This window comes from Ahaetulla prasina, chromosome 4, assembly GCF_028640845.1.
Source record: "Ahaetulla prasina isolate Xishuangbanna chromosome 4, ASM2864084v1, whole genome shotgun sequence".
Taxonomy (NCBI): domain Eukaryota; kingdom Metazoa; phylum Chordata; class Lepidosauria; order Squamata; family Colubridae; genus Ahaetulla; species Ahaetulla prasina.
The window spans coordinates 22,890,649-22,904,120 of NC_080542.1; the positions used below are offsets into that span (position 1 = coordinate 22,890,649).

Consider the following 13,472-nt stretch of genomic DNA (forward strand, 5'->3'; position numbering starts at 1 on the left):
AAAAAGAGGAAATTGTTAGAATCAACAGTTCTAATCCTATTTCTTGCTGCCCCACCCGTGAATCAGAATTGAAGAAAATCAGGATGCAACCCTTACTCAATGGCAGAATCCACACCCTTTGTTAACACCAAATAAAGGCACAACCCACTGCCCTGCAAAGCAAGATATTATATCAGCCAGCTGCTGAAGTTTCATTCAGTTCATTTAAAACACAGTTGTTGTGGTCTGTCAGCAGCCTACGGAGCTGGCAACAAAGTCGGACAGCGATGAGGCTGAGGTGAGGCCAGGGCCACAGGGAAGTGAGGTGTGAACTTCAGAGCCTCCAGAGACTGATAGTAGTGAGGCAGAGGAACAAGAGGAGCCAGTTCCTAATGCACGCATCAGAAGAGCTGCCAGAAGGCAAGAGCAGCTCAAGCAGAGAGGACAACTTGGGAGTAGGGCCAAGAGATGATTGGCCCCTCCCATAAGGCGTAAAACAGACCAGCACCGGCATTTCAGCTTTGCCAGAAAACGTAGCTGCGTCTTCTGCTTCGTATACGTTTTTGTTTTTGTGGCTTCTGGACGTTTGCTAGGAAGGGCCTTTGGCAGTTTGCCTAATTGGACCAAGGTTTGCGAGATAACTGAGGAATTTGTGTTGGGAGGCATTTGTTTTACTTTGAGTTGAACGACGCTGGAATGAAGTAATTCCCAGCTGTTCGAATAAAGTTTGTTTTTCCATGGACTAAGTTTATTACTACCTACTTGGGCTTGGGTCACAACAATAGTTACTATTTTAAAGGTTCACTCTATTTGGGGGTAAAGGGATATATCTATTCTGTTGATTTAAACATGAATCAACATACATGAATCCAATCTCACTGAATTTAGCATTTTCTGCTTACACTTGGTTTCAACTTCCAAAAATTCCCAGCCAAGATGCTGACATAAATGCCTTGTTTATCACAGCCCCCACTCCCTTCCTCCACCTCTGTTGTTTTCCCATTCCGGGAAACTGTGTAAACATCTCAGGGAAGGAAGTTGTCATATTCTGCCAAACTGTCATGCACACAAGTAGCCCTTCCTGAAAAATAAAGAAATGAGTTTTGGACATTTCTTGCAAACTACCTGGGACAGAGACAAAGAAACGGACTGCATCGCGGTGCCCATGGTAGCTGATCTGGGCTTGCTCCATAGCACACAAAGGGATACCAGCAGAGGGAGAAGTTTTCACGCTTTCAGAAAATTCTGCAGAGAAACAGGAAAAGCCATCTCAGAACTAAACAGCACAGCTATGAATTTTCCCACCATCAGAAGGGACTTACTTGCTTACCAGAGACAAAAGGCACAGATATAATAGTGCCACCGGATGTGCCAACCCACAGCCGCTTTCCAAAAGCACCAAGGGCTGAGATGTTCAAGGCTAAGCTGACACTGCTGGGCCCTGAGGGGATGAGGAAGAGAAAGCAAGGGTGAGCTTGTACATATTTGACAGACTAGCACCGAGGATGTTACTTAGTTTGGGTGATGAAACAACTGCAAGAAAACAATCAAGTTCAGAGAGCACCAAGGACCCTTTAGAGGTGTTGAGGCACATTATCCCATCATGACTGGAATTTTTGGAAGTTGTGCACTCCGGCCATTCAAGCTTTCTTTCTTTCTTTCTTTCTTTCTTTCTTTCTTTCTTTCTTTCTTTCTTTCTTTCTTTCTTTCTTTCTTTCTTTTCTTTTTCTCTTCTTTCTTTTTTCCTTTCTTTTTCCTTTCCTTTTTTCTTCTTTCTTTCTTTTTCTCTTCTTTCTTTTTCCTTCTTTTCTTTCTTTCCTTTCTTTCTTGTCTGACTTCCTTCCTTCCTTCCTTCCTTCCTTCCTTCCTTCCTTCCTTCCTTCCTTCCTTCCTTCCTTCCTTCCTTCTCTTATCTTCTCCGTCTTCTACAGTTAAATGCCACCTGATTCCCAATAACTCTGGGCATTCTCAAACCAGAACTCCTATCTAGATCCACACATGATTTATGACAAGAATGGATACAGGGAACCTGTGCCCCTCTAAGTATTGCAAAATTACACTTTCCAACAGCCCCAGTCAACATGGGCCACAGGAAGAGACGCTGAGGGTTGTCCTTCTGTGATATTTGAAGGACCTAATCCTGGTTCAGAAGTTCTACCTACAACAGACGATCTGGGAAATCAAGTCCACAATAGCTAAGGAGCTTTCTATAAAAATTTCTGATCCTTCCAATATCCCTCCAGTTCCTCATATTCTTCCAGGAACCAGAGCAGCTTACAGATCATGTCCTGCCTGGCTTACTCCTCCCCATCCTTTGCCAAAGCGTTTCTCAACCAGAATTTAAGAGGTGTGGACTTCAACTCCCAGAATTCCCAGCATGGCAGTTGCAGCCCACCTCTTAAAGTTCCCAAAGTTGAGAAACACTGTTCTGCAATATCCAAGATCCTGCCTCCGGGTGCCTACTGGTTCCTGACCCAGTCAGGCACAAAAGATCAAGTCTACCTGAAGTTCCAATTAAACTGATTTATTGCTAATCATGCCTATGCACAGGAATCTTCTCAACAATTAGCTCCTGCTTGGAGTTACAGTAGTGGCCAAAATTGTAGAAATCTTTTGGAAAAAGTGTATTTTTGAGGTTTGGTGGCTAATTACACCACTTTTTTTTTTTTTGAGTTTCAAGATAAACATATTCCACTACTGGAATGGCCTGGGAATAGCCCAGACTTTAACCCAATTGAAAATCTATGGAGCCGACTAAAGAAACTTGTTAGTCAGAAGAGATCAGCAATAAAACCCAGTTAATAGAAGCAATCATTCAGTCTTGGTTTTACATTATAGCAGAACAAAAAGACTTAGTTCACTCCATGAGAAGACATTGTAAGCCTATAATTCATGCTAAAGGTTACCCGACTAAGTATTAACTGACATGGTGATAATTTTTGTACATCTTGTTTTTTTCTATGTGTTTCACTTTTCTTCTTTATACTGTAACTGCTATTCTAATAGCAAATCATAAAAATGATTGTATTACATTCTTGATTAAATTATCTTTCCATTGATATATAATTTTATGGTACTACTCCAAAACAAAATGGTGTTATTAACTAGTTTTAGAAAATACACTTTTCCCAAAAGGTTTCCACAATTTTGGCCACTACTGTAGATAAGGGTTAATAGAATTCATGGGAGTAGGACTTAGTTCACTTGTGGCTACACAGGGATTCTAGGCTGATGGCTCTTTTAACTACTTCCAGGCTCTGTCATTCCTTCTTCTACAGCCACTCACCAAATGTGCGGCTGATGAAGGGCTCCAGTTCCACTTCCTGCAATGGCTGCCCTGTCTCTGCGTGGAGAAGACGCAGAGTGGTCTCCAGACGGACTGAAATCCAGATGCCACCACCAGCCGCTGCCATGTGCCGGACGTGGCTTTCAGGGTGCGAAGTCACTTCAAAGTATCGCTGGAAGGAAGGAAAACGAATTGGTGGCAGGGAGCGAGATTCAAATGACAGGCATGCCAATTTTCTCTGGCATGGTTGCAGGAAGTCTATGGCCTGTTGTTTGGGCAAGGACTCTTTTGTATACAGGTAGTCTTTGACTTACAACCAGCCATTTAGTGACCGAAGTTACAAAGGCACTGAAAAAAGTGACTTATGACTATTTTTCACATTTATGACTGTTGCATCGTCCTCATAGTCACATGATCAAAATTCTACTAAGAATGTAGATGCAGTGGATTCCAGTGACTTGAATCGGTTCCAGCCCCATCTGAGTTTTCCACTGGACAACTTCTTGGCTTCCACAGCTTCCAGTAAGGGCCTCATGTCTCAACAGGCTCACCTGAATACGAGCGGTCCGAGGATCCAGCACGTAGATTCGGTTTCCATAGCCACACCAGAGCCAATTAAATACAGGAATCATGCAACGAATGGAGCGCCGTGGGCGTCCCAATTGAACCAGGCGTGGGGCGTGCAGTTCCCAGTTGCGATCTAAGAAAAGACAAGTTATTATACTGTAAGCTGCCAAAGTCACCTTGAACTGTGAGATGGGCAGCATATCAGTTTAATTAAGTAAATAAAATAAGTGTCAATGACCTACGTAACCTGGTCAAAATCAAGAAAGCAACATCTACACAGACTTCAGTAAGGTATATTTAATGCAAGTCTTTGGGTAACTACAGAATCTTGGAAATGTCAAGAATTTCCAACCCTCGTTTACAATGGGTTTGTTAAAATAAAATCTCTTGGAAATGCTTCTTCCCATATTTCTTGCTAGCTGGGCTTCACTGCTGTTTGTAGGACAGGCTGTCAATGGACTTGTGTTCTGTCTCTTGATTATTTATCCTTCTGTTACTTTCTTAGCCTCTACACATTCTCTCACCAAGAAATTAAGGAGAAGGTCCCAACCATGGGGAAAATGGAGAGGGAAGGAATCCAAGCAGCAGGACCTACCTGCATTCCGATGGAATATAGCAAGAGATCCATCAGCAAGGGCAGCTACAACGCGACCTTGGGTATGCCTGGAGCAGACATGGCAGAATAACACAAAGGCATGTTTTACTAGCACTAGAATGGGAAGACGGGCAGTTTCTACCAAAGATATTCAGCTTTCAGACATTGGGCAAGAGTTGCATACTCACACAATACAATGGACAGCCTCCTTCAGACGTATTTTGCCTTGGCAATGTCGCCAGTCAGTCTCAGTGGAATGAATATAGATGCTGTAGAACAGAAAGAAATAGCAGAAATAAAAGGAATATCCAACAGAATTATTAGAAACCTCCACCCAACTCTGCCACTAGCACAGTACCAGTTTCAGCTGAGATATCTAGCTTCCCATTCATTAAAGGTAAAATTTTTCCCTGTCCAGTTGTGTCTGATGCTGAGGTGCACACAATATTCCTACCTTCCCACCAAAGTGGTACTTATTTATCTGCTCCCATTTGCAAGTTTTTTAACTGCTAGGAGGGCAGGAGCCAGGGCTCACCCTGTTTCATGGCGTTGGGGTCTTGAACCTGGCCTGTCAGCTTTCCAGATGACCAGCTCAGCATCTTTAACTGCTAAGTCATCACACACATGCTCATTCATTAACTGTTCATATTTGGGAGAAACATTAAAGTCTCTGCTGTCACTATATCATTACTGTATTGTGCATATTCATTGTGAAGCAGGGGTAAAATGCTCCCGGTTCCGACTGGATCGTCTGATCCGGTAGCGATTGTCGTGGGTGGTTCGGAGAACCGGTAGCAAAAATCCCTGCCCCTTCCCCATGCCCAGCTGAGCCGCGCGATCATCAAAGGTTGTTTTTTTTTACTTTAAAAGCATTTTTTTCTACAACCTCTTTGGCCGAAGAGGTTGTAAAAAAATGCCTTTAAAAGGCTCCTCTGACAATCTCATCTGAGTTGCCTGATCGTCAGAGGCTTTTTTTTTTTCTTTTAAAGGCAAAAAAAATGCTTTTAAAAGAAAAGAAAAGCTTCTGACGATCAGGCAACTCAGCTGGGATCGTCAGAGGAGCCTTTTAAAAGCATTTTTTCTACAACCCTCTTTGGCAGGAGAGGTTGTAGAAAAAATGCTTTTAAAAGTTAAAAAAAAAGTTGGCTATGCCCACGCAGTCACATTACCCCCCACCACAAAGCCACGCCCACAGAACCTGTAATAACAGATTTTACATTTCACCGCTCTTGTGGAGGTAATCCTTTACTTACGACCATTCATTTACCAGTCATTCGAAGTACAATGGCACTGAAAACTTACAGCTAGACCTCAAACCTACAACTGGTGAGCTTCCTGAAGGGTTTTCAACAAGCAAAGTCAATGAAGGAAGCCAGATTCACATAATGACCACGCAATTTATTTAATGACCATAGTGACTTGCTTAAAGACTGCAGTAAAAAGTTTGTAATAGTGAGTGTGACTCACTTAGCAACCACATCACTTAGTGATGGGGGTTCCAGTCTCAATTGTGTTCATAAATCAAGGACCACCTGTAAAAGCAGAATGACAGCTCTCTCCTCAGGATAGCAGGTAGAATTACAGAGTAACAATAGCAACAAGAATAAAATGGTAGGAGGAGGAGGACAAGAAGAGCCTGAAGCAACATAGGCAGGAATAGCATATTTTATCAGACATGTTCATTTCTTCCCCACTTTGATCTCCATTACCAGCCTTCCTGGGTCCCAATCCAGACAGTGGGACCTGTACCAACTGCCTCCATTTCCCTTGCTTCTTCATCACTGTCAGTTCGGGGTGCCAATGGATCTTCAAGGATCTCTGGCTTTATCACTGGCGTTTCATCAACAGGTGCTGTCAGGCCTATAGAAGAAGAGGGAAAGCAACATTTAAGGAAGGGAATGCTTATCTATCAGGAACCCACAACACATTGGGAACTCGCTTTGAAATCTCATAGCCTCTGAGGCTCCTTCCAAGCAACTAGACCAGTGTTTCCCAATCTCAGCAACTTTTAAGATGGGCAGGACTTAACTCCTAGGCTAGTAATGGTGAACCTTTTAGACACCAAGTGCCCAAAATGCGTGCACGCGTATGCCCAAACTAAAAGGTGTGCGCGCGCGTGAGCGTGCGCATGCGGGGACATGAGTGAATGTGTGGACATTTTATTTATTTATTTATTTATTAAATTTTTATACCGCCCTTCTCCCGAAGGACTCAGGGCGGTTTACAGCCATAATAAGAAACAACAACAATATACACATAAAACCATAATTTAAAAAACTTATTATACAAATGGCCGAATTAAAACATTTAGAATAAAACCCCAAATTCTAAAATGTTAAAACATTAAAAACTAATTAAAATCCTATTAAAATCCTATGCCAGTCCTGCGCGAACAAACAAATAGGTCTTCAGCTCTCAGCGGGAAGTCCGAAGGTCCGGCAGTTGCCGAAGTCCAGGAGGAAGTTCGTTCCAAAGGGTGGGAGCCCCCACAGAGAAGGCCCTCCCCCTGGGGGCCGCCAGCCGACATTGCTTGGCGGACGGCACCCTAAGGAGTCCCTCTCTCTGCATGCCACCTCTGGCAGGTGTGCCATGGTCCTAGGCCATTCTCTTTTTCAGGGACATGTATAGAATAGAATAACAGAATTGGAAGGGACCTTAGAGGTCTTCTAAGCCAACCCATATGCCAATTAAGACAGTTGTCCAATCTCTTTTTAAAAACCTCCAGTGATGGAACATCTACAACTTCTGGAGACAAGCTGTTCTACTGATTAACCATTCTAACTGGCAGGATGTTTCTTCTTAGTTCTAGGTTGTTTCTCTCCTTAATTAGTTTCCATCCATTGCTTCTTGTCCTGTCCTCGGGTGCTTTGGACAACAGGTTGACTCCCTCTTCTTTGTGGCAAAGAAATATTGGAACCCTGCTATCATGCCCTTCCCTCTTTTTAGTAAACTAGACATACCCAATTCTTGCAACTGTTCTTTATATGTTTTAGACATGTAGACATGTTTAAATTTGAAAATAAACATCAAATGTCCACAAAGCACTGAATAATGAAAGAATCAATCTAGAAAAATCTCATTGAAAGTACGTTTTGGACTCTTTTGAGATACAGCCTGTCTTACATCAACTACATATGGCCAAGTGGTGTCCATATGGATTAAAAGCAACTCTTTGGGTTTTCAGGCTCCCTGGCTGTGGTACAGTTTTCTTCCAAAATAGCTTAACATTGAGATTTGAAATTCAAAACTACTTTAAACTTATATCTCTAAGCCAAACAACTAACACAAATATATCTGTCCAATTATTTGAGCCACAGTGGCACAGTGATAAGAGTGCAGTACTGCAAGCTACTTCTGCTGACTGCCAGCTGACTGCAGTTTGGCAGTTCGAATCTCACCAGGCTCAAGGTTGACTCAGCTTTCCAACCTTCCAAGGTGGGTAAAATGAGGACCCAAATTGTTGGGGGCAATATGTTGACTCTGTAAACCACTTAGGAGGCTGTAAAACACTGTGAAGCGATATATAAGTCTAAGTATTATTGCTATTGTGTCAAGTAAAAGATCTGAAGGTTACACATAAATTATGCCCAGTCTTACTTTGGCTGAATTTGCATGACAGGTTCAACCAGATCATCTCAAGTCCAGCTGACTCATTTGTACAATACACAAAGTTTAGTTTAGTTCAGCCTTGGTTTGGTCATGGCTTAGCGTGTTTCCAAACCCATCCCCTTTAGTTAGTTTATAATTCAATTAACCGTGACACTCCAGAGAATGAGTTTGCAATTAATTCAAATAATTGTGAAAAAGATCCTGGAGAGATCCTTTCTATGAAGATTGATCCCGATTCAAGATATGCGTACAACTCAGATCAAAGTAACCCCTAAAAAAATCCCAGTTGGGTAGAATCAAAATCTGAGTTGGAAATGGCAAGAAAAAAGATGTTTAATAGGCTGGTATCCATTGTGCCCCTTAAATTCCCCACAAATCAGGTCAATTTTTCCAGTGTCCTACTCCCCAAACTCTCCATCAAAAAATGGCTGAAAATTTTGACCCTAGTTAATACCCAAGTTCTTCTGACGTCACAGGAAGTGTCTCACTCTGAATATTTGGACCACAGAATCTCGTACTGTTCTCCCTGCTCCTTCTGACAGTTTCTCAAATCCCACCTCCAATTGTCCACCTGTCCTTTGTCTCACTGACCAGGCACACAAGCCATGGAGAGGATGTGAATTCCAGGCAGCACAAAGTGTTCCAGGAGCTGGTTAGTATTGGGGGCATTGAAGAGGGTCACTTCGCTAGCAGAGTGGGTCCCAGCAGCCACCCACAACTGAGAGCTGCCGGAAGAGCTGCAATGGGGGTTACCCTGAAAGGAAACGAAGAGAAGGGTCAGGAAAAGGCAGGCATTCACAATCCCATCTTTCTATCTTCAATGCACCTGCAGCTCCTAATCTGAAATCTTAGGTAAACTGGTGAGAAATCTTACACAAATGATTTTTTTCTAACTATCCAGCCCTCATCTGTCTTCTGTGCTACAACATGTGCTTGCAATAAGTATCACATGAGAATTTAACTTTTCAAGGCCTGACTTGTTCAATAGCAAGGATTTGCAGGTAGTCCTCAACTTACAACCTTTCTTTTTGTGACCATTCAAAGCCACAATATTACTGAAAAAAGTGACTTATGACCCTTGCAGCATCCCCAGTGGCACATGATCAAAATTCAAATGCTTGGCAATTGACACATATTTATGACAGTGGTGTCCCAGGGTCATGTGATTCAGCTTTTGCAATCTTCTGACAAGCAAAATTAATTGGAAAGCCAGATTCAGTTTATAACTGTGTTAACAACTGCAGTGATTCACTTAACAACTGTGGCAAGAAAGGTCGTAAAATGGGGCAAAACTCACTTAACAACCATCTTGCTTAGCAACAGAAATTTTAGGCTCAGTTGGGGTTGTAAATTGAGGACTACCTGTGTACCATCTAATAATAGAGTTGTAGAAGGGAAAGGGAAGGAAACCCACTCTCCATCTTGTTATTAGTTAGGGAATTCTGGGAGTCATGGTTACAACACACCCAGGCAATTCAGGGAAGGCTGTATTTAAGGTTCAAGTAACTCTCAAACAGAAGGTCAGAATAACGGAATCCCAAGCGTGAAAGGAGCTGAGTTGTGCAAATTTGCAAGGGAGCAAGTTGTCAGGACAGAAATCAGTGCTTACAATCTGTGATGTTTCTCGAGGCTCCGGCCCAACAGATGCTGCGGCACACCAGAGCTGCAATAAGAGAGACACAAGCATGATCTTGACATTCATTCATTCATTAAATGTGTGTGTGTGTGTATCTATATATCTATATTTTATTTGTAATTTTCCTTTAACATCCATATACATTTTAAAGACAGTGTATTGACTGGGTCAATATATTTTTTACACAATGCTAGCAATAATAATACAATTAGGTATACATAATCCTAGTCTTCCAACTTCTAACCTTAACCTGCCCATTGTATTTATAAGCTTCAATAACATTTCTTCATGCAGTATGTTTGTTATCCCGTTAAATCACTAATATTTTAATATTTTAGAAATTACTCAATATTCCACGATAAATTTAATATCCCAATTGTTTAAAAACACCAATAAGACCAATCATTAGCCAGATTTAATAAATCCCGAGATTATATCTCCAATCCCCTAAAATTATAAGCATCAATAATTTTTTACACATCGTTAAAAGAGTTAAAAGTAAAAGTAAAGGTTCCCCTCGCATATATGTGCTAGTCGTTTCCGACTCTAGGGGTCAGTGCTCATCTCCATTTCAAAGCCGAAGAGCCAGCTGTCTGAAGATGTCTCCGTGGTCATGTGGCTGACATGACTAAATGCCAAAGGTACATGGAATGCTGTTACCTTCCCACCAAAGGTGGTCCCTATTTTTCTACTTGCATTTTTTATGTGCTTTCGAAAAATTATGTGCTAGGTTGGCAGAAGCTGGGACAAGTAACAGGAGCTCACCCTGTTACGTGGCACTAGGGATTCAAACCACTGAACTACCAACCTTTCAATTGACAAGCTCAGCATCTTAGTCACTGAGCCACCACATTCCCATTAATACAGTTAGGTTACCACATCATAGACTTCCACCTTCTAACCTTATTTTGCTTATGATTGTAGTAAATTCTATTATCTATATATATTCTACTGTTTTTCAAATTTGTATTTTCTACTACTTTTAATTTCTAATACATTCACCATACTGAGAGGTATTTTATATCTATCCAGCATCTCTTACTCTTTTTGAGACTTCATCATTTATTGACTTTTTGACTCCTCTTTTATATTCCTGTCTTGGGATCTTATTTCTCTTTCTACCATTTTTATACCAACTAAATATTCCCTCATTCCGAACTTTTAATTGACATACACTCAGAAATGTTTGCTGTGACTGCAATGAGGGTGTCAGCCCTGGAGCTGTTTTCCTTGGCGTCTTCAGGGCTGCCATAGCAGTGCCTGGCTGAGCTGTGGGAACGGGAACGGGAACGGGAACCGGGAGGTAGAGATAGTGGGGGTTTTGTAACCAAAACGAAGTTCTTTCCTTTCAGAACCAAGGACGTTCCCACCAGGTGTGAAGAGGTGGGACGCAAGTCCACATGTACTTTGGACTGTGACCTGATTGGGCCATTTGATGGTTGGAAGAGGCAGGAGGAGGTAAAACTGTGATTTCTACTAGGGTGATCCATGGGGGATTTTAGATTCAGGTTTCCCCAGATGTGCCAATATGACATGCATAATAAATCCGTACTTTGAGGAATATGCCTGCCTCGGAGTTTTGATTCTGTTGGGGGGTGTTACTTGGAACCCTGATAGAGGGTACTACCGTACAGAAAATAAGACTGAGTCTTCTTTTAGACTTGAAAATAAGCATCTGGGCTTATTTTCGAGGCAGTCTTACTTTTTTTGAGATGCAGCAGGCCAGACTCCGTGAGCTGGACATGCCATGGACACACTGTCGTCTGCATTCCGAACATTCAGTGTCCGGAATGGAGGCTTTTTGGTGAACGGGAGGAAAATGGGGAGGAGGATTTTCCTGTCTGCCATCCATCCCTCATTCTGTGCTGAGCTTGAGGAATGGATGACAGGCAGGAAAATTCCCCTCCCCATTTTCCTCCCATTTGCCAAAAAGCCTCCCACTAGCCTCCCAAAAAGAAGAAAAAAGCATGGCTTCAGGGAAGCGGCTCAACAAGCAGAAGCGCTGTGCCCAGAAGGAGAAGGCTACAGCTAGACAGTTGCCCTCCACCACCACCCCCAGCACCACCACTCATGCTGGCCAAGCCCATCCCCCCCGGGCTTAATTTCGGGGCAGGGGTAGTACTAGGCCCACCCCCCAAAAATTAGGATTTTAAAACTGGACGCGACTATCTTAACAACCTCTTTGCTTAGCGACAAAAATTCTGGTCCCATCTATGCTCGTAACACAATTACTGTATTAATTCTTGCCATAACTAAATCAACCAGTAAAAACGTACTTAGTTTTTTTTTTCTACACTTAAAAAATTAATAAAAGACACATTTTTACAAAGATGCTTGGAACAGGAATTCCCAAAACAGATGATCCAAGAGAGGCACCAGTGAAATTAAACATTTCCTCTGAGCATACAGGGGACTGTTTGGAATCCCTGGTCCACTTTGCCTCTTTCTCTACCCCACCTTGACTGGAGTTGCAATCCTCCAGAATCAGATGCAATCGCCTCATCCAAACCAATTGCAGCACAGACACATCACAGATTAACCTGCCCCCAATTTCTCTTCAATCGTCTCTATTCTGGCTTCCCTAGTTTTACTACTACAGCCTTTACCACAAAGCTCTTTTGTTTGCAGGCTACCCAATGACTCACATTAGTTCTATTAAGATTTACTCGAGCTTCCATTCCTTTTCAATTTGGGGGAAAAAAAAGAACAAAAAAAAAACCAGCCCTCAACCGTTCAAGAGTTGGAGGCGGCTTTCTTCATCACCTTGGTACTGGGGTCCTTCTGTTCCAGCATTCTCAGCTGCACTAGTACAGGTACATCAGTAATTCCTGCAGATGAGTCAGGGCCCTGCAGCAAAATATTAACTGCATTTTAACAGGCAAAAACTCAAGCCTGGAACTCGAATAGGTCCAACCTGGGGACAGAACTCTTTTTACTGGATTAGAAAAAGTTAAAAAGTTAAGACACCATTGCACTTCCCCAGTCCCTCAATTACAGATAGTCTTCAACTTATGACTGGTTGCTTAACTTTATTCAAAGTTACGACTGACCCAAAAAAGGGGACTCGAATTTGAAGTTCCAACAGTTGCCCTGCCCCATGGTCATGTGACCACACTTTGGGCACTAAGCAAATCTATGCCTGTTTGCAGGATCCCGTGGTCATGTGATTATGTTTTATGATGTTTTTGACAAAAATTGGCACTTCAGTTTTTGGCAAAACTGCACCATAGAGAACAATGGTTAACAAGTACAGTGCTCGCCTAACAACTGCAAATTTGCTTAATAACCAGAGTGATTTGCTTAACAAGCACTGCAAAAAAGATTACAAAATTGTTACAACTCCATTATAGTCGTAACTTAAGGACTATCTATAACTTAGAGGACCAAATGCCACTGTTCTGTCTCCGTCCTCACTTTGGAGTAACGAGCTGGCCTACAGCCAGTGGTTACACAACTCCTATCAGTCTGGCCGAGAAAATGCAGCTGCCTGCCAAAAAGTTCAAACAGATTAAGACTTCAGCTCACTTCGACACGGTTCAGCTAATTTGCTTCCCATAGAAGTGAGAGCAGTCCCAAAGCTCCTTATATATTCTGTGGGGTGGGGCTCCTGCCCCACCTTTCCCTTTGATGACGCCGCCTCTCTAATCTTCTGAAGCACGGGTGGGTCCAGGCTTGATTATTATTATTATTATCAGCTGGGTCTGAGGGCATAGCCTGAGGAAGGGAAGAATCAGGGGATGTCGGCCTCATTACGTCCTCCGACTGGCTTGGTTCTGGCTCCTGGAGCCGGGCCAAAGGAA

At 42.5% G+C, this 13,472-nt stretch overlaps 1 protein-coding gene across 6 annotated transcripts in view; it reads right to left on the minus strand.

Annotated features, from left to right (window-relative positions):
• LOC131196577 (C-Jun-amino-terminal kinase-interacting protein 4-like) overlaps window positions 1-13,472 on the minus strand; it is a 37,204-nt gene that overhangs the window by 4,306 nt on the left and 19,426 nt on the right. For 4 of the 6 annotated variants that reach the window (XM_058179492.1, XM_058179490.1, XM_058179488.1 and 1 more), the window contains 10 exons: window positions 12,436-12,519; window positions 9,646-9,699; window positions 8,628-8,790; window positions 6,137-6,287; window positions 4,616-4,696; window positions 4,428-4,495; window positions 3,817-3,965; window positions 3,266-3,437; window positions 1,310-1,420; window positions 1,105-1,224 (listed from right to left, as the gene is read on the minus strand). In XM_058179492.1, coding sequence (XP_058035475.1) covers window positions 1,105-1,224; window positions 1,310-1,420; window positions 3,266-3,437; window positions 3,817-3,965; window positions 4,428-4,495; window positions 4,616-4,696; window positions 6,137-6,287; window positions 8,628-8,790; window positions 9,646-9,699; window positions 12,436-12,519 — 1,153 coding nt within the window. Of the gene's footprint in view, window positions 1-1,104; window positions 1,225-1,309; window positions 1,421-3,265; window positions 3,438-3,816; window positions 3,966-4,427; window positions 4,496-4,615; window positions 4,697-6,136; window positions 6,288-8,627; window positions 8,791-9,645; window positions 9,700-12,435; window positions 12,520-13,472 lie in introns of those variants that run through there. The other 2 variants (XM_058179491.1, XR_009154767.1) reach the window with 2 other exon arrangements.